Source organism: Kryptolebias marmoratus, linkage group LG15 (assembly GCF_001649575.2).
Source record: "Kryptolebias marmoratus isolate JLee-2015 linkage group LG15, ASM164957v2, whole genome shotgun sequence".
Classification (NCBI taxonomy): Eukaryota; Metazoa; Chordata; class Actinopteri; order Cyprinodontiformes; family Rivulidae; genus Kryptolebias; species Kryptolebias marmoratus.
The window spans coordinates 30,430,160-30,455,560 of NC_051444.1; the positions used below are offsets into that span (position 1 = coordinate 30,430,160).

The window sequence follows — 25,401 nt, forward strand, 5'->3', positions numbered from 1 at the left end:
CTAGGAATTGTTCCCTGAACATTTCACTCCGCTTAAGGTTAGTGCTAACTTTCACAAGGTGACCTTCAGAGAACCTTCAGGAAACAATCTCTAAAGATTCTCCAGAGATTACACAGTGGGACCTTCAGAAAACATTCCCTGAACATCAGCTTGTGAAAGCTTTTTATTATAGCTAATGCTATTACCTCAAAGTCTGTGATAATCACCGTTGGGGATAGGTACCAACTCCACCATGACGCTACTCAGATCGACTAAAAAAGATGAATGGATGGATGTATACTCTCAATCCCCCAGCCCGACAAGGCAGGTGGATGCTAATTCTTAACCTGGTTCTGGTTCTGCTGGAGGTTTCTTCCAGTTAAAAGGAAATATTTTTCTACTGTCCCAAACATGCTTCTCTGGATGAGGGACTGTGATGAAGTAAAGATGCAACACAGTCTACTTAACGTTTACTAAACTTTTACTTGTTCAAGGAGTTGAGTCATATCTGGTTAAATGTCAACTCTACTAACAACCAAGGACTCTGCTTGAACTGGCCGAGGAGGCCCGCACCATCAGACCTTGAAGCTAGAGTTAAACCTGAATGCTAAGGAAGAGATGCTGGAGAGCACCATGGGGATGACAGGGGATTTTACGAGCTGAAATTATCACCATACCTGAGTCAATAATATCAGAGTCAATTAAGAAGGATATGTCGGCTGCTCTAAAACTGCTGGAAGAAAGTCTCTTGACAAAAGTGGAACTATTTCTGATCTTGCGAGTGCGGCTAACAAGCATAGGGACCAGCTAACTAGCATGCAAGCAAATATAGCAAAGCTCTCTGCTGCAGGAGACACTTAAAGCAAGAAATGCGAAGACTTGAAGGCACGCACTGGGTGAAATAATATTTGACTTGTAAACTTGGTTGAGGGCTCAGTGGGTCCGTGACCTACAGAGTTTATGGATAAATTTCTTAAAAATTTGTTGAGACTTGAGAAGAAACCCAGCCTGGACTGAGCCCACTGTACACTACGTGCTAAACTAAGGGAGGGGGAGCTGCCATGACCGATGATCATCAGGGTGACCATTTTAAAAGACGAATACAATTCTGTGGTGTGCTAGAGAGGCCTCCATCCTGCTACACAATGGGAAACGGGTGTAGATTCTCCCGGACTTCACGTGGACTGTGGTCAGAAGAAGGGCAGCTTTCATCATGGTGAAGGAGCTTCATGGCCGTGCCAATGTTTGAAGCAGTGAACCATTTTTCTACCAATGCTCTTGTGATGAACCGTGTAGAGGGAGTGTTGCGTCTCCTCCTTAAATTCATAACAATTTTCTTTCTTTCCCTACAATAATGGCAAGATTATTTTCTCCACACCAAACCAGCAGAACTTCCAACTCCTGCTTGTACAAAACCTCATCATTGTGGGATAGTTGTTCTGCCACTGTTGCCATCTGCAAACTTCACAACAGTGTTTCGGAACAATCATGCATTAGTAGTGTGAACAGCAAGGGGCTCAAGACACACCCCTGGGGCAAACCGTGTTTAGGGTGACAGGGAAAACAAGGCAGGCTGTGGCCAGTGTGTCAAAAACTCCAGGACCCAGTTGCAGTGAGATGGTGTTAGTCCAAGCTGCAGTAATTTCTCAGAGTCTAGGGGATGATTTCATTAAAGGCCAAACTAAAGCCCAGGAGAAGCATGCTGACATAAGACATAGATGAGTGAGAGCTGAGTGGATGTCTGATGACATGGTAACGTTTAAGGTGGTGTTCACTAAAGGTTGCATCAAAAAGTTTGATAAAGGTTACTGGAAAGTTGGCTGTGACTATTATTAAATTGGGGGGATGGGGGGAGGTTAGACAAACATTTGAGGAATGTTCCCTGAACAGTGACAGTAACAGTTTAGAGAACGTTGGGGAACCGCAGTAAAACCTTCTAGAATAACAGTCAGCAGTCCTTTTTCACTAACATTCAGTAATCGTTACCAAACATTCCCTGTTAGCTGGGCTGATTCACCTGATGGTTCGACAGGTGAGTCAGGTGACCCTCAGGGTTTTCTATACCAGAATTTGACAACTGAAATTGTGTGAAGGAAAAACGGTTTTAGGTCTCTGATCTGCTTTGTGTCTGTGTCATTAAGTGACTTTAAAAATCAAATCATTTTCTTTGATTGGTCCATCAGGTGTTCCAGGAAGTCCAGTCTCTGGTCACTTCCTGTATCGACGGCTTTAATGTCTGCATCTTTGCTTATGGGCAAACGGGTTCAGGGAAAACCTACACCATGGAGGTACGATGAGCTCTAAGCATTATGACTGTCTGAAATTATGAGGAAATGTTCGGTTAACTCTAAAAGTTTAAAAGGAGGAACTCTGATGTTTAAAATGTTTTCTGAAAAACTTAACTGATTAACAATGATAAAAGAAGTAGAGTTTACTGTATTAAAGAAGCCTAATTTTTTTCTTAGGTGTCAGTAAACCCACCTGTAAACTCCACCCCCTATGTGTTATCAGGGTGTGGCCGATGACCCAGGCATCAATCAGCGAGCGCTCCGCCTTCTGTTCTTCGAGGTGACAGAAAAAGCTCCAGATTGGGACTACAGCATCACCGTCAGCATGGTGGAGATCTACAACGAGACACTGCGGTGAGAAACTGGTCCTGGACCTGATTAATCCTGGTTTAAACTGTAGATAAACCAGAATCCATCCTGGCAGTAATCCTGGATCTGACTAACTCCTCATTGTGAATCGCTGATTTAAAGTTTAATCCAGAATTAATACAAAGTCCAAATTCCAGTCTGGATCTGGACCCAGCCCATGTGTTATACCGAATATATGTGTTATACTGGGCCTATGTCCAGCGGTCATTGTGTGAAAGGCGGGAGTGCACCGTGGACAGGTGAATCAAACATCCCAAACAAAATATTCTGCGTCAAAACAGACCTTTAACATCCAACATCAGAGCTCAAAACAGCATGAGCAGGACAAAGATCTTGGTTTGAAATGTTGACAGGAGCTTTGTGCCATTAAACAGAGAAAACAAAGAATCTAAATAAAAATAAAATTAAATGTACAGGTTTAAACAAGAATGAGCTTTACTGTCTTTATTCGGCTGCAAGACTGTAAACCCACATAAACACATCACACCTGTTAGCCTCCCTGACATATTAAAGTTAATTTTAAAATTTTAGTTTTTACTTTCAGAGCTTTGATATTACTCTGTAGAAATTTGATTTCACTTTGACATTGAAGGCTTTTTAAAAAAACAAATGTAGTCAAAAAAGCCAGTTTATATTGACCATGATTTTAAGACAACAATAGAAGCATAAGGTGGTGAATACTTTATATATAGACACTAACTTCAGTGGGAAATCAGCATATAAATGAGAAGTAATGCTGTTTCCAAAATAAATTCATTGTTCTGTTTGTTCTTCTGTTGAAATAAATTACTCCCAGCAGTCTGCAGGTTTACAGTCTGATCTAATTTTTCAGGTTAACATTTGGTGGTTCAGTTATATGTTCATGTATTCAGTAAAGGAAACAGTTTCTCTCTTCTGTTTCTCATGAAAAACATTCATTTTGCACTAGTTCGTCCACTCTTATGTCTAACTTATTCTTGTTTTGCCACATTTGAAGAGCACATAAATATTGAATTTAGTTTAATTTCATATTCACAAATCAGAAATTTCTGATTCCAAACCTGACTGTCCCGTTCAGGTGAGATTTTGTTCTGCTGCCTTGAGTCATGTCTGCAGACTCAAACAGTCTGTTTTCCTGCAGTGACCTGCTCAGGGAGAACCCCACGGATAAACTGGACATAAAGCTGAACCCTGATGGCAGTGGACAGCTTTATGTCCCTGGACTGATCGAGATCGCTGTGCAGAGCCCTGAGGACATAAACAAGGTGAGGACTTCCTGTTTGTCCTCTCAGTGTAAAACACTGTGGTTTGGTTTTATCCTCTGATGCAGAGAAACTCTTGAATGGCCACTGCTGGTACTAGGTGAGATTTTCGGCAGCCATTTTGAGAAGACTTTTGTGTATCACTCTGTACTGTTTACATCTCAAAGCCACACATTAACATCTTTTGGGTTCTGTTTGCTGTCATCAGTCCATAGGCGCTCAGACAAATTTTTATTTTACTTAAATAAACATGTATCATACATAATGTGAAAACAGAAGATGTGCGTTCTGTAATGGAGTCTCGGCAATTACAAGATTGTCACAATTTAAAATTAATTTGTAATTTGTTAAATTTACTTGTTTACAGTTTACAAGTTAATAAAAAGTGCATCCAAACTGTTTTCCAATTTGAATAAAATGACCACAATGCATAGAGATAGATCTGTATGTGTGGAAACATAGAGAGAAAGACAAATACAACCCCCCCCAAACTACACACACACACAGTCTCACAATCAGACTAAACTTTTCCTGTTTTAGGTCAGTTAGGATTCCCAAATTATTTAAATTTGTTAAATGCCCAAATGTTGTATTTCTTTCTTCAAAGTCACAGGTTTCCATCAATTTCTTAGTATTTGGTAGCATTGCCTTTAAACTGTATGACTTGGGTCAAATGTTTTGGGTTTCCTTCCACAAACTTCTCACAATAGTTTGCTGTAATTTTGTCCCATTCCTCCTGACAGAACTGATGTAACGGAGTCAGGGTTGTAGGCCTCCTTTTCACACACCTTTTCAGCGCTGCTCAAAAGTTTTTCATGTGAGTGAAACAGAACTTTGTGATGGCCACTCCAAAACATTGACTTTGTTGTCCTTAAGATACTTTGGAATTAATCTGTCAGAATGCTTCGGGTCACTGTCCATTTAAAGACCTATTTGTGTCCAAGTTTTAACTTCCTGTCTGTCTTCAGATGTTGCTTGAATATTTCCACATAATGTTCTTTCCTCATGATGCCATCTATTTTGTGAAATGTATCAGGCTCTCCTGCAGCAAAACACCCCCACAACATGATGCTGCCATCCCCGTACTTCACAGTTGGGATGGTGTTTTTAGGCTTTCCAGCTTTCTCCTTTTTCCTCCAAATGTAACGATGACCATTATGGTCAAACAGTTTTAGTTTTAGTTTCATCCGACCACAGGACATGTCTGTGGGATTAAGAACATTTCACACGTTTTGGTGTGAAATGTTCTTATTCCCAAAACAAAAGCTAAAGATCCAATCTCCTTCCTGAGCCGTATGATGGCAGATTATTTCCTTGGCGTTTATACTTGTGTATAATTGTTTGAACAGATGAACCTTCAGCATCTGGAACTTGTACCCCAAATTGAACCAGAGTTGATGAGATCAACAGTTCTCTTCCTGATATCTTGGCTAATTTCTTTTAATTTTCCCATTATGTCATATAAAGCAGTGTGTTTGAAGTGTGCCTCCAATTAACTCATATTTTGTCAACTAACCAATCAAAAGCTTCCAAAGCTATGACATCATCATCTGGGCTTTCCCAAATTGTTTAAAGGCAGAGTAATCTTATGTAAACTTGTGACTTTAGAGAATGTAATAAAACAATAACAAAAAATCCCTCTGTCATTATTTGGATATTTAACAGATAGAAATATTTTGAGAATCCCAACTGCCCTAAAACAGGACAAGTTTAGTCTGATTTCATGTGATGTAAAACTTTAAATATCTTGATATATTTAGTTGTTGATGCTGAGGAAGGTAAGGGATGGTAATGATCTATTCCTGATGTGTTTACCTGTCTTCAGGTGTTTGAGTTGGGTCATGTGAACAGAGCAACAGCGTGCACCAACCTGAACGAGCACAGTTCACGATCCCACGCGCTGCTCATCATCACAGTGTCTGGATCCAACAGTACCACTGGAACCTGCACGCAAGGTTTGTTCTACTGTCCTCAGTTTTAAGGACAGACCTTGTTCTAACCCGAGAATCTGACCTGGTTAATGTGAATCAAGGGGTATATTATGGGATGTCTGGCTCTCCATATTAAAATGGTTTTGATGTGCAGCCTTTCATTTTGAGAGAAACTGTTGAAAATAAAATCTTATCAGCATGTCAGCTGGGAAGAGAGCAGCTTTCTTATTCCTGTTGTCAGTCTTTGGTTCTCTGTGTGACCTGGTTTAGGGAGGCTGAACCTGGTGGACCTGGCGGGCTCCGAACGGATTGGAAAGTCAGGAGCAGAAGGCAGCCGGCTCAGAGAAGCTCAGTGCATCAACAAATCTCTGTCGGCACTCGGTGATGTCATCAGCGCGCTGCGCAGCAAGCAGTCCCACGTCCCGTTCAGGAATTCGCGCCTCACCTACCTGCTGCAAGACTCTCTGAGTGGCGACAGCAAGACGCTGATGATGGTGCAGGTGAGACCAGGCAGAATTGAGGACCTTGTCTTTGTTTCCTCCTGCTGTCTTCTTACGCCTGCAATCTCTGCAGATCTCTCCGTTGCCTGGAAACATGAGCGAATCGGTGTGTTCGCTGAAGTTTGCTCAGCGAGTTCGCAGCGTTGAGCTTAGCTCCTCATCATCGTCCAGGAGACCTGAGAACTCATCCACCTCATCTTCACCCACCCACAACAGCGTGGAGGTAACATCAAGCCCCGCCCACATGAAAGATTTTCACATGGAATGTTGTTGGTACTGTTATTGTGTACAAACAATGGTAAACAAACTGTACTTTTATAGCACCTTTCTAGCCAACCAGGCCACTCAAAGCTCTTTACACCAATCTGTGCCCTCATTTCGCCATCCATTCATACAGCACTCGACTACATCTCTACAAATCTAATCTGAATAAATCATTCTAGAGTCTAATCAGTGCTTTAAACTCTATTCATACACTGATGGGGCACATTGAAGGCAGTGAGGTTTTCAGTGTTTTACTTGGGGACATTTCAACATGTGGCATACCAGTGGAGTCAAACCTCCAGCTGTCTCGTTGGTGGGGGCAACTGCTTTAACTTCTTAAAACAGCAGTTCAGTCATATAAAGTCCAAGTTAGTCCAAGTTTCTGTGACCTATTTAAACTTTGTTTCTGTGAAGTCTGAGCTGTAGAGCTCCAAACAGGGCTGGATTTTACCTCTCGCTTCTACTGAATCCCATTGTTCATGGAGATACTTTGCAGTTTTTTGCAGATTTTTATCCACATGATATGATGTACCACTACCAAAAGTCACAGCATACTTTTTCTGACCAAGCTGCACATTTATATGCATTCTTTGTGAGTATTTCCAAAGCTGCAGGAAAACAAAACTCTTGACAAAAACAAAAAAATTGCAGGTGAAAATAAGATTACTGCAATACTTCTGCCTATTTCATCATTAATACATTTTTGAAGGAAGGTTAGTGAATGCAGGAGATAATGAAGGAGCAGCACAGAAGTCAGAAATGATTAATAATAATGATATAAACAATGTTAAACTAAAGCAAAGAAAATTATCTGGAATAAAGAAACATTTAAGACATAATTTTAGTCCTGAACAGTAAAATCAGATGATAAAGGAACAAATGGATTCTTCATTTCAGTTTCAGTTTCTACTAAAATATTGCCAAAAACCAAAAGTCATTTATTTAAATTATTAAAAATGTAACGAGTGATGTAAAACATTTTATTGAATAGTGCTTGCCTGTTTGTGTTAACCTTTGACCTTTTGTCAGCTGGACTCCCCCCCAGTGACACCGATCCCCCTCCCCATTTCTCGGGCCAGCAGCGCCGGATCCACGGTGTCCTCGGCCTCCAGAACCCCCAGCGGCTCCCGCAGGAGGTCCCAGTCACAGCTCTCCGCAGGTACACACACACACACACACACACACACACACACACACACACACATTTGCACAATTAAACACTTGTGATTTTTGGTCAGAGACTTTTTTAGTTCCTGTTTGTTTCAGAAACCAATCCTTTGTTTTAGCTGCTGTCAGTCCACCATAGCATAGAATAAAATAGAAATACCTTAATACCTGTGTGGAAATTAACTTTGTTACAGCCTCTCCAAGTGTTACAAAACAAGCAAAACAAGAATACCCATAGAAAAGATGGATAAAGTAGTAAAGTAGTAAATATGAAACGGTAAAAAAAAAACCCAGATGAAAATCAAGTTAAATGTGAGGAATGATCCAGAAATTAGATGAGTCTTATTTCAAATTGTGATTTTGTGGGTTACTGATTCTGTTTGTTGAGGGAGGCGTTAGTCTGGTGTCCACTGGTAGGAGTGACTTCCTGTGTCTCTCTGTGGGACGTCTCGGTTGTAGCAGTCTCTGGCTGAAGGAGCTCCTGTATCTGTCCAGGACCTGGTGGAGCGGGTGGGTGGTGTTGTTTAATAAGGTCTTAGGCTTTGACAACATCCTTTTTTTTTTTTCACCACTCCAGTCAGTGAGTCCATCTCCACCCCACAGAGTCTGTTATTCTGTTGGCATCTGCAGCCTTCAGCTCACTGCCCCAGCACACAGCAGCTAACAGGATAACGCTGGCTGCCACAGACTTGTAGAACATCCTCAGCAGCGGCCTGCAGACATTAAATGACCTCAGCCTCCCTGGAAATGATGTCTGCTCTGTCCCTTCTAGTGGACAGCTTCAGAGTTTTTAGTTGGGTCCAGTTTATTAGTTCTGTACACCCCCAGGTACTTGTACTCCTCCAATGTCCTCAGGGACCCCCTGGATGGAGACAGGAGTTACAGGTGCCTTCGTTCTTCTCTGATCCACCATCAGATCCTTTGTCTTTGTTGCACTGAGCTGAAGAAGATTCCTCTTACATCATGTGACAAAGTTTTCCACAGTCGCCCTGTACTCAGACGTCTCTCCACTTCTCTCATCCAACTACTGCAGAGTTATCAGAAAGACATTTGAAGTATGGGATGTCTTAGGTGAAGAGAAGGGAAGACGGGACCTTACTGTACCTTCCATCCATCCATCCATCCTGAGACATAATACAGGAGATCATGACACATACCCTGAGGCTATTTTAGGATGAAGCTGCTGGTTTTACAAACCCAATTTTGAAAAAGCTGAGACATTGTGAATAAAACATGAGTTTATAAAATTAGCAAATCCCTTCATTTTGTTTTTATTTACATTTTACACAGTGGAATATAGTAAACATGTTAGATATTAAAACTAAGAAATTGTCATTTTTTTAAAAGAAGGAAATGAACGAAAAAAGTTCCAAGTAATTTTGAATTTTGTGGGGGCAACACATCTCTTAAGTTGTCCCAGGTCCATGTTTCCACTGTGAAGCATCTCCTCTTCAGTCTGTAAACAAACCAGATGAATGAGGAGAGCAGCTGCTGGAGGTTTTGGAGGGAATATTGTCCCATTCTTATCTGATGGAGGATTCTTGCTGTTCAACAGTCTTGGCTCTTATGTACTAAACTTTTTGTTTCATGATGCATCAAATGCATTTGGCGTAGTTCAAGATGAACCAGTTTTCATAAAACCCACCTCACGTGGACTCGGACTCTGGCTCAGATAAAAACTGACAGGAAGTTGTAGAAACTGTGCTCCCCCACATGCCAAACGCTCAGAGTGTCCTCTGCTTCATGAATCTGTGAGATCAGCTTCAGTCACTGATTAGCCGATGTTTCTGTTTGTTGAAGTGATTAGCAGGTGTTTGGACCAATTATGTTGCTGTGGTTTGAAGTCAGACAGCTGTCAGTGAAAGCCGTCTGATTTCTCAGCAGATGTTGTGATGAACAGGATGTTTCCATCTGTTCTGTCATCTGAACTTTGATGGAAGTTTTTATCTGGATTATAAAATCACAGAAAGGTGTTTTTCTTTCAGCTGAAGGTATTTTCTAATTTTATCAGTCAATAAGTCAGACTATTATTTACCACATTTTTTTATGTTTTTCTTTGTTTTTAACAGTAAGATAAGTGTTTTTTTTTTTTAAATAAAGTGACTCACATTCAGCTTGTAGTTTCTTAGCTGCAGCAGTTTGACTCATCAGTCACACGTTTCATCTTCTAAACAAAACATTTCCCCGGCAGCAGCACTGCACTCTGGGAGATGTAGGCCTTCTGAGGTGCGCCTCCTGAACGCTGCAGGGCGGAGCTGTCCGAGTGATGGAGGAGTCCCGGCGTCTGTCTGTCCTTCTTCTTCTATGTCCTCATTCTGTGCTCTGATTGGTTGGTTTGCAGACAGACAGGTAGACAGAACGAGCTCGTTGGTGGGGGACGGTGGGCAGGTAGGTGGGGCTCTGTGTGCTGATTGGTAAACAACTTGGCATGAAGCACTCAGCATGGCATGATGCCCCCTCCCAACCTGTGTTTGTGCGCCTGCAGACCTGTGAGCAGGGCCCACTGAGCCCACAAGCCTCCAGCTGATCACAAAGACTCAACAATCAGAGTCTGAAGAGCTCCAAGTTTCATCGGTTTAATCTGTGTGTCAGCGCAGACACGAGCTCAGAACCCAGCTTAGGCACTGCTGAGGAGGTTCTGCTAGGTTCTGGACCGGTTTGAGCTGATGAAGCACCTGGAATTCAGACGTCCATCAGTTGTTCTTGTGAGCTCAGTGTGTGGGTGTTGTGAGTGACCTGTGCCCCCACCCCCTTCCCTCATCATTGCTGCTCTGTGACCCGGCTGTGTGTCCTTTTTAAAGAGCAAAGGATTGTGGGATCCTCTACTTCATGTCAGCTCTGATAAATCTGAGAAAACACGGACGATAAAAATTGCCAAACATCTGAAAGTTCTGGCTAGTGAGCAACAGAGTTAACAGGAAGTTTGTTTCCAGGTGTGTGAGCAGGAGCCAGGTGAGGATCAAAGCAGCTCTTAAATGTGGGAGTTTATTAAAACCTAAGCACAGAAACCAAACTAGCATCCCCTAATGACTGGCTGTGGTATAAGTTTAACTTCCTGTAAACAAATAGGACATTAGCCTAATTTTCCAAATAAAACCCCATCTCAGATATATTATTACAATAATATTCTCCACATGGTGATCGCTGTTAATTCTTGAACATACAGGAAAGTAAGAACTACAAAAATTAAATTCTCTAATGCGTCATTTTAAGGGGGAGTAGCTACGACTTGCTGTATTTTTATTTTTTTTCATTTCATGTCAGACAGAATGAAGCCAATATGCTTGGGACAGAACATCTAAGTACTGGGAGAAGGGATGGAATCGTAAAAAAAAATGGTAAACTACAAAAACAACTCTTTTGGAATTTGTTTATAATAAATAAAATGAAACTGATTTAAAAAGAAAAAAGTTTAAGCTTCAGTTTGACAGGAAATAAAAGTCAGAAGAAAATCTCTTCATGAAACCTGACCTGAAGTCATAAATGAACCTTTGGACATTCACACTGCTGCAGTGGCAGTAGTCGCCCCCCCTCTGCCGGCACTCGGATAGAATGCAGCTTTGGACGACATGTTTAGTTCAGTTTTTGGACCAGAACCAGTTCTTCTGGGTCCGGTCCCAGCAGAGACTGTAGGGACGTGTGTGTTGCAGCTTATGTGTGTGGTGGTGTTGCTGCTGCTGCTAAACACTATCATTCTGTGATGTCGCTAAATGTCACTGCTGTCACAGAAACCTTTCCATGTTTATCAAGTGTAAGCGTGTTGGACATGTGGACAGAGTGAAAAGTGACTGAAGATGTTTGTCACTGCAGGACGACTAAAGCTCACGGCCTGATGAGACCCTGATGAGAGACGGTGGTACGTCCAGGTGGGACATCAGGGTGTTGGACAGCAACCTGAGGGTTCTTTGCTGACGGGCCAAATCTGGATCTAAGTTCCACCCTCCAGCAGGTGACGGGAGGAGCCTGATCTCAGAGCTGAACAATTTGATCTTGTGTGATGATGATTTTATGACCTGATGGGACTCTGATGAGACGACAGGACGTTCAGGTGGGACAGCAGGTTGATGGACTCTGAGGAAGCCCCTGTTTGCTCCGGACTGAAAATTTCTTCTCTTTTTGAGAATCAAAATCAGTATTTTCAATTTTTTTCCTGTTTTTGTAAAGTTGCACTTTAAAGATTTTGATTCTTCAGTCTTGTCCCACATGGAGCAGATCTGCATGATGTGGTGGAACCTGTTTTATCCAAATTTTAGTTTGATCTTGGACAACATGACACTTTATTTCTTTTTGAGTGATCTTTAAACTTTAAGCTGGAAGGACAAATCTTTTGCTTTTGAATTGATGCTACATTTTATTTTTGGTTTTTAAAACGTTTGACCTGAACAAACTTCAGAGGATAGAAAATCAGACTTTTTTTTCTTCTTTCAGAACTTGAGAAACTATTTGCTTATGTGTCCATGTGTAATGTCCAGATGTTGTCGTCTTGTCCTCCATATTATCCAATCAGGGCACACCGTTGACATCAAACTGTCCAAATAGATGTGAGCAAAAACAGGAGGTTGTATCTTCTGCTGCTCGACAGTGTCTTACAGCTGCCATCTGGAACAACCACAGGTGACCTTTAACCACTGATGGCTCTAGGTGTGACCTTTAACCTCTGACAGATGTGAAGCTGGTGTGAACAAGACGCTCAAACAATGTGTGTCGGCTGTAGGTTTCTACAGGGATTTTTGTATTTCCTTTTTAATAAATTCTCCAGAATATAACTTTCTGTTGGTTCTGTTTGAATGTTTTGGAACATTTTTCTGTGAGAATCATATTCAGATGAGTTAAATGTTTACATGACACAAAATCCATCCATCCATTTCCTGGGGCAGCAGCTTAAGCAGGGAGGCCCAGACATCTCTTTCCACAGCCACCTCGTTTAGCTCTCCCGGGATGTTTTAAGGTGTTCCAGCTGAGAGATGGTCTCTCCAGCGAGTCCTGGCGCTTCCCTCTCAGTTAGACATGCCCAGAGCACCTCCCTAGGGAAGCATCCAGGGGGCATCCTTACCAGATGCCCCCTGTTGTACAGTTGTACTCGGTCTCTCCTGGATAACCAAACTTCTCAGCCTATCTCTAAGGGAGAGCCCAGCAAGCCTGTGGAAAAAACTCATTTCAACTGCCTAGGTCTGAGACTTCATTCTTTTAGTCACTACCAAGAGTTCATGACCATAGGTGAGTGTAGGAACGTAGATCGACCAGAAAACAAATAGTTTTGTCTTCCAGCTCTGCTCCATCCTCACCACAACGACCGGTACGGAGTACACAATACTGTGGAAGCTGCGCCAACTCACCTGTCAATCTCACGCTCCATTCTTCCATCATTTATTACAAAACCCCAAGATTTTTGATCTCCTTCCAGCAACATCCACAAGCAAAATTTTAAAAAAATTTATTGTCTGAGGAGCTAAAATCCGTAAGATTTAGTCTTGTGATTTTTGTCTCTAGAAAATTTTTTTCCAAAGAAGACAAGAATTGTGCTGTGCTAGAAGAAAAACAATAGACCACTACTCCAGCCTCTGATTAATAAACAATAGAAAATAAAACGTGTAATCATCCCTTTAGAATAAAAAACAAAGTTCACTCAAATCTAAAAGCTCAATATTATTAGTATTAAAAGCTGCAGTGAGGCAATTTTTAGTGATATTTCGCAGGTGGAGGAAAGTGGTCGTAGTAACATTTTTAATGTGGGGGTTAAAAGACACATCCTGATCAAAAATAACACTGAGGTTCTTTACTTTAGAACTGGAGGCCAAATTGATGCCATCCAGAAGAAGTGAAAGGCTGCAAAGTTTGTTTCTAAGATGCTGCTGGTGTAGATTCTCAGTCATCCAGGCCATGGTAAATTCAAAACGGGTTAAAAAATAACAAAAACCACTACAGAATAGAAGTCCAGTTGTTTTTGTTTTTTAACCTTTTTTGAATTTTCTAAGATGCTTACTACTCAGGTCCAAAACCCACTACCTCTGACTTATTTGAGTTTAAAAGCAGAAAGTTGAGTCATCCAGGTTTTTGTCTTTAAGACATGTTTGATTTCTAAGTAACTGATTGGATTCATCAGATTTTATAGATAAATATAACAGAGTATCATCAGCATAACAATAAAAATGTATCCCATGCTGTCTAATAACTTTACCTAATGGATCAATACTCTTTACTTTATATATGCTTCCAAGCATTGAACCCTGAGGAACTCCATGACAAACTTTGGTGTATGAAGAATATTAACGTTAACAAACTGAAATCTATCAAATAATTAAAATTTAAACGATTTTAGAGCTGTTCCTGTAATCCCAATATCATGGTTAAGCCTCTGTAATAGAATATTGTGATCATTTGTATCAAATGCAGCACTGAGATCTAACAGGACAAATATGGACACAAGTCCACTGTGTGAGGACAGGAGGACATCATTAGTAACTTTCACCAGTGCTGTTTCTGTGATATGATGAGCTCTAAACCCTGAGTAAAACTACCCAAACAGATTATTTCTGTCCAGATGTTCACACTATTGATTTGCAACTATTTTCTCAAGAATGTCGGAGATGAATGGGAAATTAGATATAGGTCTATAATTGGCCAGAACTCCTGAATCAAGATGAGTTTTTTCTAAGTAAAGGTTTAAATACAGCAACATTAAAGCTGTGGTACATAACCATTCATTGGAGACAAATTAAGCAGATACAAAATAGAGATTTTAAAAGATACAAGTGGTATATTAGTCTGTTCCAACAAAATGGTACAGCCTAGGCCTGTAGCCTACTGTCAGTATGCTGCCTTGATGATCGCATGAGACCTACAGCTTCTCCAGCTAATAATGACTGCAGTTTCCAGGACTGGAGGATTATTTACAGGGAAGGCTGAAACGCTGTAAATTAACACATTTATTAAAACAATTATTAATGCTTTACCCATAAAGGCCAATTTCTTCCAAACCAACATACTCAGTTTATTCATTCTTATTAACTCATAAATTAATTATTCTATATATTGTGTGTATATGTATGTAAATGGTCCACCAAACTCTTGATTTTAATTCACATTTTTTACTCGAGAACAGATGGGCTTTTAATCGCAACTAAGTATTCATACTAAAGTAGCTATTTTATTTAATGTTAATGTTTTTTGGCTTCTCCCATTTAGCATTTAGGAATACTAAGTATTAGGGAATAGAAAAGATAGAAAAGCTATTGCAAAGAAATAGCTCAAGCCAAATGCCTCAACCTTAGACTGCTACAATATTATTTATGATTTTTTTTATATGGGAGAAAAAAAAAAACTTGTTCGAGATTATAGGTTAGTAAAGTGGAAGATGAATATTATACGACCTTCCTATGAGGTCACTTTGTACCCTTATTTATGTAAAAATGTTAGTTATTTAAAATAATGAAAATTTTAAAAATAAAATGGAAGGCTGGATTATCAAAATCCATTTGACATTTGACTTCCATGTTCTCAATGCAATGCATCTAAAAACAGATGTCTGTAACCACCTCTCAAAGACAGTGACTGGAGAAGTTCTTCCACTGCTGTTAGCAAGATCCCACTGAGTGCAGCAGGAAGAGACACACCTGGTTGGCTGGAGAGAGAAAGGGGGAAAGTACAAGAACCAACAATCCAGGGTGCTGCCTGCAGGCAGACAGATACTCTTACACAAGGACGGCTTTAGCCCCGGAGCAGGGAGCTTGTCTTCTGATTGGGGTTCAATCTTCAGTCCCTGCAGTGAGCTGAAGCCCTCACTGCCCACGATATGCTGATCGGCGTATGAGGGAGAATAGTAAAGTGCATATACAGTGTATATAACAGAAAGGACTATATGAGTGTGTGCAGGTAAATGAGAACAATTATAAAGGACTTTGCGGAACCTGGGGAGGTTAAAAAGGTGCTGTATAAGTGTGGATGTTTTACAACACACGAGCAGATTCTGTGCCAAATTCCAACATGAATTATCACACTGAGCTCTGATTCGGGTGGAGACCAAACTATCACTGATAACAGGTGTTTTATGAACCTGTCGGGGCAGGCAGTGGTAGTTCAACCAGTCAAGCCCAATCCGGTGTGCGTAAAGAAATATCCATTCACAATGACAGGCAGGAAGTCATTTGTCATACGTATGGAATAAGGAGCAGGGCGGAGAAGTCACCGTTCACCTTCAGTGATCCTGATCAGCAGGATCAGCACTGAAGCAGCTTCCTGTCAGAACCCTCAGCTCTATTGTTCTGAACATGAAATTAACATTTTTCTGTTTATTTCAACAGTTTTTATTTTATTAAGTGAACATTCAAAACAGAAAATGATTTCTAAACCGTTCTCTGCCTTCAACAATAGTTTATTAACCTGAATCTCTCTCCAACCTGAGACCCGGTTCAGTCCATCAGTCCGTCTGCAGGAAGTTCAGTCTATTTGTATAAAAAGAGCACAAACTGGATCAGTTCTGTCTCAGGCAACTAAAACTGATGAGTTGGACCCTGAAGCTGCAGTTTTGATCCAGGATCTGGGTTTCAGCAGTGTTTCTTCTCTGAGCCGAACTTGGATCAATTTTCTCTGGGCTTCACGTCTCTGAATGATCGGATCGTCTGATCCGGCGCTCGGTGTTCCTCAGAGCGCCTCGTGGAGCGGCGTCATGAGCAGCTGCAGTTCCTTGAAGGCGCTGCCGTGGCGACCAACCTGCCCCGCCCTGTTCTTCACGATGTTGCTCAGGTTCTTTAGGTGCTTGTAGCACTCGCAACACTTTAGATGTCTGTAGGAGAAAACATCAACATCATGAGCAAAATCTGAACAGAACCAACAACAAGCTGCAGAACTCCTCAGGTGGAATCAGTTAGCTTGGATCAGATTCTAAATGTCTGAAATGTGACCGGATGGAACAGACAGAAGCAGAAGGTTCTGCAGGATGTAAAGAAACTTGGAAACACGGTTCTGATTGGTGCTGCAGAGACTCACCGCTCCTCTCGTGTGATGTCCACACCGACGGCTGGCGAGGCCTTCAGAGTTTCTGAGATCAGAGTCCAGAAGTGTTTCATAATGAGCTTCAGAGATGTGGAGCCAGTCTGCATGTAGCTGAGGACACAAATAGAACCAGAGTTCAGAGTTTTATTGAGAGGAAAACGCTGGTTCTGAACAGAAGCTTCCCGAGTCCAACATCTTAGCAGCTTCACTTGATTCAGTGATCATGCTGATCCCAGGATTAGTTCTGTCCTGACAGCAAACTGAATGAGGACTACAACTACAGATTATTAGTTAATTAGTCAGGAATTATTTCAGTCCATCTCTGCTTCCTGTGGGGCACCTCCCGTTCTGGGCTCCACTTTTATCTCACCTGCTCTGTCTGCTGACCTGAAGGTGTCCCCCTGATCTGCAGCTAATTAAAATAACCTGTGAGACTAGTCAACCGTATTAATGTGACCTCCACAAAAAAATTAAGTTTGTGAAACAATACAAACTAAAATACAAACAGTCTTTTAAACAAAAAAGTGCAAATTAGTAACCAAAAATGACCGCGAGTGGGCCGGAAGTCTAAACATTTCAAAAGGGCTTCAAAAAAAATACCAACTAAAAATATTTACATTTTTTGCAAAAATGCAGTGCTGAATCACTGCTGAAGAAGCTGAACCGTCAGTATGAGTTAAATTATTCAAACATTTAAATCTGAGTAGTTCAACTCATTAAACAGTTCTAGTATTATTGAAAGTTCGAGTTTCAGATCAAAGTAACTAAATAAATGAGGAAAAGAAGAAAACTGACAGAAAAGATGGATGGACAGATGGATAGTTTGCATGCTTTATGCCCACCCTCACACAAAAACACCTGAATTTATAGGAGGGGGTTGTTCAAATGTGAGGGCTATAAAAGGCACACATGTCTTCAAAGTAGGGGCAATAAATCAAATTGGCAGATGTCCATGTCTTTCCAGAGAAATCACTGAGCTGATTGGTTGTTGGTGTTTCACCTCTCGTATTTGCTCTGCAGCAGCTTGTCAATCTGAGGGAGGACGCTCGTACACAGATCCAGTTTCCATAAAAATCTGAAACAGCAGAACAATCATCACACACGGCTCTTTAAATAAAACCAGACTGAAGGTCACATGAAGCTGATTTTAACTCTTCAGTCTGAAATTAAACAGCAGAATCTAATTATGTCTTTAACTCTGATAGTTCAGTTAGCTATTTTAAATTATGCTGGAATTTATTTTCATTTCATTTCCTGTGTTTGTGAGGGCACGTGTGTGTGAGCTTCTCACGGCTGCAGGTTGATGATGTTGAGGACGTCCACCATGATGGACAGGTCATTCATGGAGACAGCAGAGTCCAGAGCGTTCTACAGAGACAAACATTCACCTTCTGAGTTTCTACACATGTAATTGGATTCTGTCAGAAAGTAATCAGATTACTGAGGACAGGCATCAGAATCTTAAGATTTTAATATCAGTCATGTGTTTACTGTCTGAGCTCTGAGTCTCTTTCACAGACTGAAAAAGGAAAATTAATGTCAGTGAATGACTGATGAACACATGAAGGTTCCTGATGTCAGGTCTGAAAGTTTCAGAGAATCACTTTCACCAGGTTGTAAAAAATTCCCTAACCTTGATGTCCTCTCGGGCCCACACGGTTCGGACTGTCTGCAGGTTCTTGCGTCGGCTGCTCAGCATCACACACATGGTGTCGTGACCCTTCTTGATCTGGGTCAGAGCCTCGTCGTCACTCAGGTCAGCAGCATGGCGGTTGGCTGAGGACTGAACACGCAAACAGTTAGAACACCTGCAGGAGTCGGGTTTTTGACGATCAAATGAGACGCCTTTGCTCACCGGCAAGAAGTCGGCCACATTCAGTCCAATAGGCTCATTCCTGGTGCTGGAAATAATTCTGGGCTGCTGTTTGGGTTTGGCCTTGTTGATCTGGGTAGGCGGGGCAGGCTGGCTGGAAGGAGAGGGGTTCAAAGAGGGGGTGGGGCACTTCGCACAGGACACCACTGTAGGCTCTACCCTCTGGATAGGAGTGGAGATGGCGAGGGGTGGAGCCTGTGATGAGTAGAAAAATAGTCACATGATGGGTCTGATTACCAAAAAATCCAACCAATCCATGTGACACCTGCCCAATGCTTTCATCCAATCACAGCAGCCTCTGACAAAAGCTGATGATGTTCTGAATGAATAAACAGCTCTGGTCCTGAACTGCTTTAAAAATAACTGAAGTAGTGTAGAGAGAAGCTTGAAGCTGCTACGTGCACTGACCTTCTGTTTGTCAGGAAAAGGAGGCATCATGTCCTTCAGCTGTCGACCAATCACCATCACGCTCTCTGAGAGGAAGAGGAGACACCATCAGCCTTCATCAGTAACTCCATCAAACAGGAAATGCAACATATTCCATTCAGAGAAAAGCTGCAGGATGAAGCTGAAACATTTCAAAAGCTTGATAAAATCCAGATTCCAACTGTTCAGGTAACATTATCCAATACCTGGAAGGAGAGCACAAACCTGCAGCAAAGCTTTTATTGTGAAAAGCTGCAGATCATTCGTCATGTGACAAGCTGACAGCTTGTCACATGACGAATGATCTGCAGTTTGACATAAAAAACATGGATAAACTTTTTTTTTTTCTCTCTCATTGATGCAGCCTGCTGTTTGCTGTTCAGAGAAATGTAGGAGCACCAAAAGCATTAATCTGATTACAGTTCAGCGACCCGTTTCAGGTGGACTCACCATCTTCAGGAGGGGCAGGAAACGGCTCTGATATCCTGGGAGGAGTGCGAGCTGGATGGGACAGAATCTGATCATTATTATTCTGAATAAAATGTGAATTAATTTAGAACTAAACTCAGAAACTCAAAATCATTAAATCGGTTATGTTTTACTGTTAGTGTGTGTATTACAGTGTGTTTGTGTTATGGATGCGCGTGTGTGTGTTAGTCTCTTAGTATGTGTTAGGATTTATTAAAGTGTTTGTAAGAATGTGTTTGTAAAGATTGTGTTACAGTGTTAGTTTTTAAAACAGTGTGTGTAATGTGTGTTACAGTATGTATTATAGTGGGTTTTTTTTTTAAGTTTTTGTATTTTTTGTAAGTGTCACACTAGGTGTTAGTGGTTTTTACAGTAAGTAAGTAAAGTAAGTACAAATTTATTTATATAGCACATTTCAGCAGCATGGCATTCAAAGTGCTTTACATCATAAAAACATCAATAGAATTATTACAATAATCAAAAACATAATTACAATCATCAAAAAAAATAATCATAAAAAGTGTTTAACATATTAAAACACACTGTAATGAAGTGTGAATTAATACGTGTTATTGTGTGTTAGTTGTTACTGTTTATTGTGGAGTGGTAATATGTGTTAATATTTGTGTTACAGTTTTAATACAGTTTGTGTTAATGTGTCTTTAAGTGTGTTACAGTATCTGTTACAGCAGTGGTTCCCAACCTGGGAGCTCCACCCCTAGAGAGGTCAGAGAGCTCAACAGTGATAAAATAATTTCTATTACAGTTGCAAATGTGGCCAGAATAGTATATTTTTATTACAAATAACCATTGTAAAGTATGAAGAAAGAGGAATGATGTAGCGTGCAGTGAACCAAGTGCAGTCATTTCACCTCCCAAACACAATTGCCTCTTTTCCACTGGCTCTATTTCAGAAGCCCTGCTCTACTCTGCTCAGCTCTATAAAAAATGCATCGCGTTTCCGCCGGACAGTTTGGTCAGTAGCAGAGGAACACCTCCTTGTGTTGGGGGAGCGCTACCAAAACTTGGGGCCATTTGTGGAAACAACGGAAGCGCTATGGAAAACGTTGGCCCTGTGTTGTTGCTGTTTTTTAAACTTATGGGGATTCTTCTGAGACTTCAGGAAGAGAGGCGCAGTGGAAGAAATGCTCTGGATGCCACGATTGTTGCACAGAGTAAGACAGCTGTTATCCGCCGGAGATTTCAGGCTTTACAGCGCCTTCAGCTGGGGGACAGACGCCATAAACGCTGCAGGGTAAGCTAATGCTGTTGTTTATAATTCTACCATTCGCTCTTTATGCTTGCATCTGGTCACACCCACGACCGATGAGTGAACAGGAGCTAAGCTTGCGCCACCCACGAAAGCAGGGCCGGCCCGGCTGGCCCTACTCCGACGCAGGGACCAAAAAAGCAGGGATCGGCCTAGAAAAAATGCCGATGGAAACGTGCGCAAAGCAAGCTGAGTAGAGTAGAGCCGGGACCTTTAGAGCCGGTGGAAAAGGGGTAAATGAAATGCTCTGCATCACCAGTGGCCGCGCCACATGTTGCCATTCATGATGAAATCAGATTACAAACAATAAATGGATAAATGGGGGGCCCAGGGCAGTGGGCGTGGTTTTACTGTTGGTGTAGGAAGGGGGGCTCTGAGGAAAAAAGGTTGAGAACCACTGTTTTACTGTAGGCTCTTTCACAAAACACCTCAAGTCGGGACTTAGATGCTCTCTGGCCACCTTGGAGTGATTTCTGATTAGACTGAGGTGGCAACGGGGGTTGAAGCCAACCCATCCCTGATGCGCCTTTGTGCTACAAAGCGAGGTAAAAACAGAATCTAAACATTTGACATGTGCAAAGTTAAGCTGGCTTTGTGGCTCAATAATGTGATAAAGTGATGACATCTGGTCTGTGCGACCACCCAGCTGCGGGATTAAACAAGAACAGATTTATTACAGAGGAAGGTTGATGGTGACGCACAGCAACTTTGCATTTGGTTAAAAAAATTAGTTAACCACAGTGAGAATCGCTAAACTGAGGTAATTTATCGTGTTTTGAAAACAATATGAGGGAGACGTTCGTCAAACATTAAATGTGTCGCACTCCAAGTTAACAGAGCTGAGTTCTGCTCCACGTCTGTTTTGGTTCTGCCATGCTCACTTGAGCTCTGAAAGCTCACGTCTCTAAAGGGTGTGACCGGCGCCATCAGTGATTTATGAACAGCCAGAGGCAGCATTAAAACAGACTTGTTTTTGCTGCCATTTTATAGAAATGTTTTGTGAAAGAGCCTTGTGTGTATTAATCTGTTAGTATGTATTACATTGTTAGTATTTATTACAGTGTGTGTTCGTGTGTTAGCTTATGTTACTGTATTTGTTACAGTGTGTATTAGATGAAAGCTAAATGTTTTCACATGCAATGGTGCAGCTCCACCTACAAATAGCGCTCTTTGGCTGGAATATCTCTTTGTACTCTTCAGCGTTGTGAATCTCTGCTGATGACTGTTTCTCCTCAGTCTCGTCTTCACTTGGGCTTTGTCTTTCTCCTTCAGGACTCCGCCTGTCAGCCTCTGAGCGCTGCCTCACCCTGATGACATCACAACATGAGACAGAGTAACATCAGGCACCTGTATGGCATTGGTGTCGACGTCAGTCCCTCCAGGATTCTGTGGATTTATTTTGTGAATTCTGTGTTTTCCAGTTTCCAGTTTCCCCTTCTTTGCATGTATTGGACTGCACAGATTTTAGTGGGAATATTTGATGGTAAATGTCTTCTTTTGGCATTGGACATGTTTTCATTTTGTAGGGTGAGCCAGGCTCGTATTCCAGGAAGTGAAAGTGGGCAGGGGGCTAAGGTCAAATTTATAGGAAAGTTGCAGCGATTGGTCAAAGTTACAACTCTGAGAAAAATTTGTGGCGAATGGTTAAAATTGTGTCAACAGTTGTGATCACAGTACTGCATATTCCTGGAGGGACTACGTGAAGCAAAATGTTGGAACCTGTGTGAGCTGCAGGAGGTTGTGGGTCTGTCATAGTTGCGACGAAGTGCTGCTGCCCTGGGCTCGGTTGGCTCTGTAAGAGGCTTGCTGTCCTGGATTATTCCCTGGATCACAGCACCGCCGCTCCTCTTCACTCTCTTCAAGTCGACTACGTACGATGAGACATTGGACAGCTGGTGAGACACGCCAATCTAATGGGAACACCAGGAGAAGTTCACTGCTGCGCTGTTAAAACACTTCAACAGGTAAACTCAACATGAGGCAGAGGTTCTTACCAACTGTTGGTTACAAACAGCTAGGTCTGACACTTTCCCCCAACCAACTGGAACCACGTCAAAACAGCGGTCGGGCTCCCAGCCAAACACCCGAAGGGAGTCTGAGGAACCACTGTACACACAGGAGCCGTCTGGGCTAAAGAGGATACACCTGACAGGACAGGGGTTAGTCTGAGCTTAAAAGTCAAAGGTCAAAAATCACTTGGGGCCAAGTGAGCAAACCTTACCTGACTGCAGATGTGTCTCCTTCCAATGTGCCAATCATTGTGAACTTTTCCAGATCCCAAAGCTTGATGCTCCTGCAACAAACACAGTGATACAAACAGTAACACATACAGCATCATAAACATTTATACACACATACAGCATCATAAACATTTATACACACATACAGCATCATAAACATTTATACACACATACAGCATCATAAACATTTATACACACATACAGCATCATAAACATTTATACACACATACAGCATCATAAACATTTATACACACATACAGCATCATAAACATTTATACACACATACAGCATCATAAACATTTATACACACATACAGCATCATAAACATTTATACACACATACAGCATCATAAACATTTATACACACATACAGCATCATAAACATTTATACACACATACAGCATCATAAACATTTATACACACATACAGCATCATAAACATTTATACACACATACAGCATCATAAACATTTATACACACATACAGCATCATAAACATTTATACACACATACAGCATCATAAACATTTATACACACATACAGCATCATAAACATTTATACACACATACAGCATCATAAACATTTATACACACATACAGCATCATAAACATTTATACACACATACAGCATCATAAACATTTATACACACATACAGCATCATAAACATTTATACACACATACAGCATCATAAACATTTATACACACATACAGCATCATAAACATTTATACACACATACAGCATCATAAACATTTATACACACATACAGCATCATAAACATTTATACACACATACAGCATCATAAACATTTATACACACATACAGCATCATAAACATTTATACACACATACAGCATCATAAACATTTATACACACATACAGCATCATAAACATTTATACACACATACAGCATCATAAACATTTATACACACATACAGCATCATAAACATTTATACACACATACAGCATCATAAACATTTATACACACATACAGCATCATAAACATTTATACACACATACAGCATCATAAACATTTATACACACATACAGCATCATAAACATTTATACACACATACAGCATCATAAACATTTATACACACATACAGCATCATAAACATTTATACACACATACAGCATCATAAACATTTATACACACATACAGCATCATAAACATTTATACACACATACAGCATCATAAACATTTATACACACATACAGCATCATAAACATTTATACACACATACAGCATCATAAACATTTATACACACATACAGCATCATAAACATTTATACACACATACAGCATCATAAACATTTATACACACATACAGCATCATAAACATTTATACACACATACAGCATCATAAACATTTATACACACATACAGCATCATAAACATTTATACACACATACAGCATCATAAACATTTATACACACATACAGCATCATAAACATTTATACACACATACAGCATCATAAACATTTATACACACATACAGCATCATAAACATTTATACACACATACAGCATCATAAACATTTATACACACATACAGCATCATAAACATTTATACACACATACAGCATCATAAACATTTATACACACATACAGCATCATAAACATTTATACACACATACAGCATCATAAACATTTATACACACATACAGCATCATAAACATTTATACACACATACAGCATCATAAACATTTATACACACATACAGCATCATAAACATTTATACACACATACAGCATCATAAACATTTATACACACATACAGCATCATAAACATTTATACACACATACAGCATCATAAACATTTATACACACATACAGCATCATAAACATTTATACACACATACAGCATCATAAACATTTATACACACATACAGCATCATAAACATTTATACACACATACAGCATCATAAACATTTATACACACATACAGCATCATAAACATTTATACACACATACAGCATCATAAACATTTATACACACATACAGCATCATAAACATTTATACACACATACAGCATCATAAACATTTATACACACATACAGCATCATAAACATTTATACACACATACAGCATCATAAACATTTATACACACATACAGCNGGATTATTCTGTTATTTTTAAGCATTTTTCTGCAGTTTTAAGGGTTTGTTCCGCCTAGTTTCAGCTTCTTCAGCAGCTTTCAGTCAAATCCTTCAGCAAAAAAGCATTCACACTGCATTTTCGCAGGAAATGCAATTTCTCTAGTTTGTAAATAAACAGCAGTTTGTGAAAGCAGTGAGTGAGATTAAAGTCCTATACCTTTGTTGTTTTTCTTTTTTCTCTTGGCACAGATGAGTGCTGCGCCGACCACTAGGAGAAGTAAAAGTACTGATAGAACACTGATC

General features: G+C 40.6%; 2 protein-coding genes across 10 annotated transcripts in view; one reads left to right on the forward strand and one right to left on the reverse strand.

The window, feature by feature from the left end:
- Window positions 1–12,510, forward strand: part of kifc3 (kinesin family member C3) — a 55,675-nt gene extending 43,165 nt beyond the window's left edge. For 4 of the 8 annotated variants that reach the window (XM_037979867.1, XM_037979863.1, XM_037979868.1 and 1 more), the window contains 9 exons: window positions 2,163–2,267; window positions 2,491–2,621; window positions 3,757–3,880; window positions 5,703–5,832; window positions 6,079–6,308; window positions 6,382–6,531; window positions 7,602–7,731; window positions 9,931–10,127; window positions 11,550–12,510. In XM_037979867.1, coding sequence (XP_037835795.1) covers window positions 2,163–2,267; window positions 2,491–2,621; window positions 3,757–3,880; window positions 5,703–5,832; window positions 6,079–6,308; window positions 6,382–6,531; window positions 7,602–7,731; window positions 9,931–10,127; window positions 11,550–11,558 — 1,206 coding nt within the window. In that variant the 3' untranslated portion in view covers window positions 11,559–12,510. Of the gene's footprint in view, window positions 1–2,162; window positions 2,268–2,490; window positions 2,622–3,756; window positions 3,881–5,702; window positions 5,833–6,078; window positions 6,309–6,381; window positions 6,532–7,601; window positions 7,732–8,772; window positions 9,911–9,930; window positions 10,128–11,003; window positions 11,078–11,549 lie in introns of those variants that run through there. The other 4 variants (XM_037979865.1, XM_037979866.1, XM_025008303.2 and 1 more) reach the window with 4 other exon arrangements.
- Window positions 12,511–16,024: 3,514 nt separating this feature from the next.
- Window positions 16,025–25,401, reverse strand: part of katnb1 (katanin p80 (WD repeat containing) subunit B 1) — a 20,182-nt gene continuing 10,805 nt past the window's right edge. Inside the window, exons 9-20 of one of the 2 annotated variants that reach the window (XM_037979986.1) lie at window positions 22,989–23,060; window positions 22,762–22,912; window positions 22,487–22,677; window positions 21,926–22,074; window positions 19,480–19,530; window positions 19,012–19,076; window positions 18,586–18,798; window positions 18,364–18,513; window positions 18,022–18,098; window positions 17,731–17,805; window positions 16,725–16,841; window positions 16,025–16,521 (exon numbers count right to left, since the gene is read on the reverse strand). In XM_037979986.1, the coding sequence (XP_037835914.1) occupies window positions 16,380–16,521; window positions 16,725–16,841; window positions 17,731–17,805; window positions 18,022–18,098; window positions 18,364–18,513; window positions 18,586–18,798; window positions 19,012–19,076; window positions 19,480–19,530; window positions 21,926–22,074; window positions 22,487–22,677; window positions 22,762–22,912; window positions 22,989–23,060 (1,453 nt within the window). In that variant the 3' untranslated portion in view covers window positions 16,025–16,379. The remainder of the gene's footprint in view (window positions 16,522–16,724; window positions 16,842–17,730; window positions 17,806–18,021; window positions 18,099–18,363; window positions 18,514–18,585; window positions 18,799–19,011; window positions 19,077–19,479; window positions 19,531–21,925; window positions 22,075–22,486; window positions 22,678–22,761; window positions 22,913–22,988; window positions 23,061–25,401) is intronic. The other variant, XM_037979987.1, reaches the window with a different exon arrangement.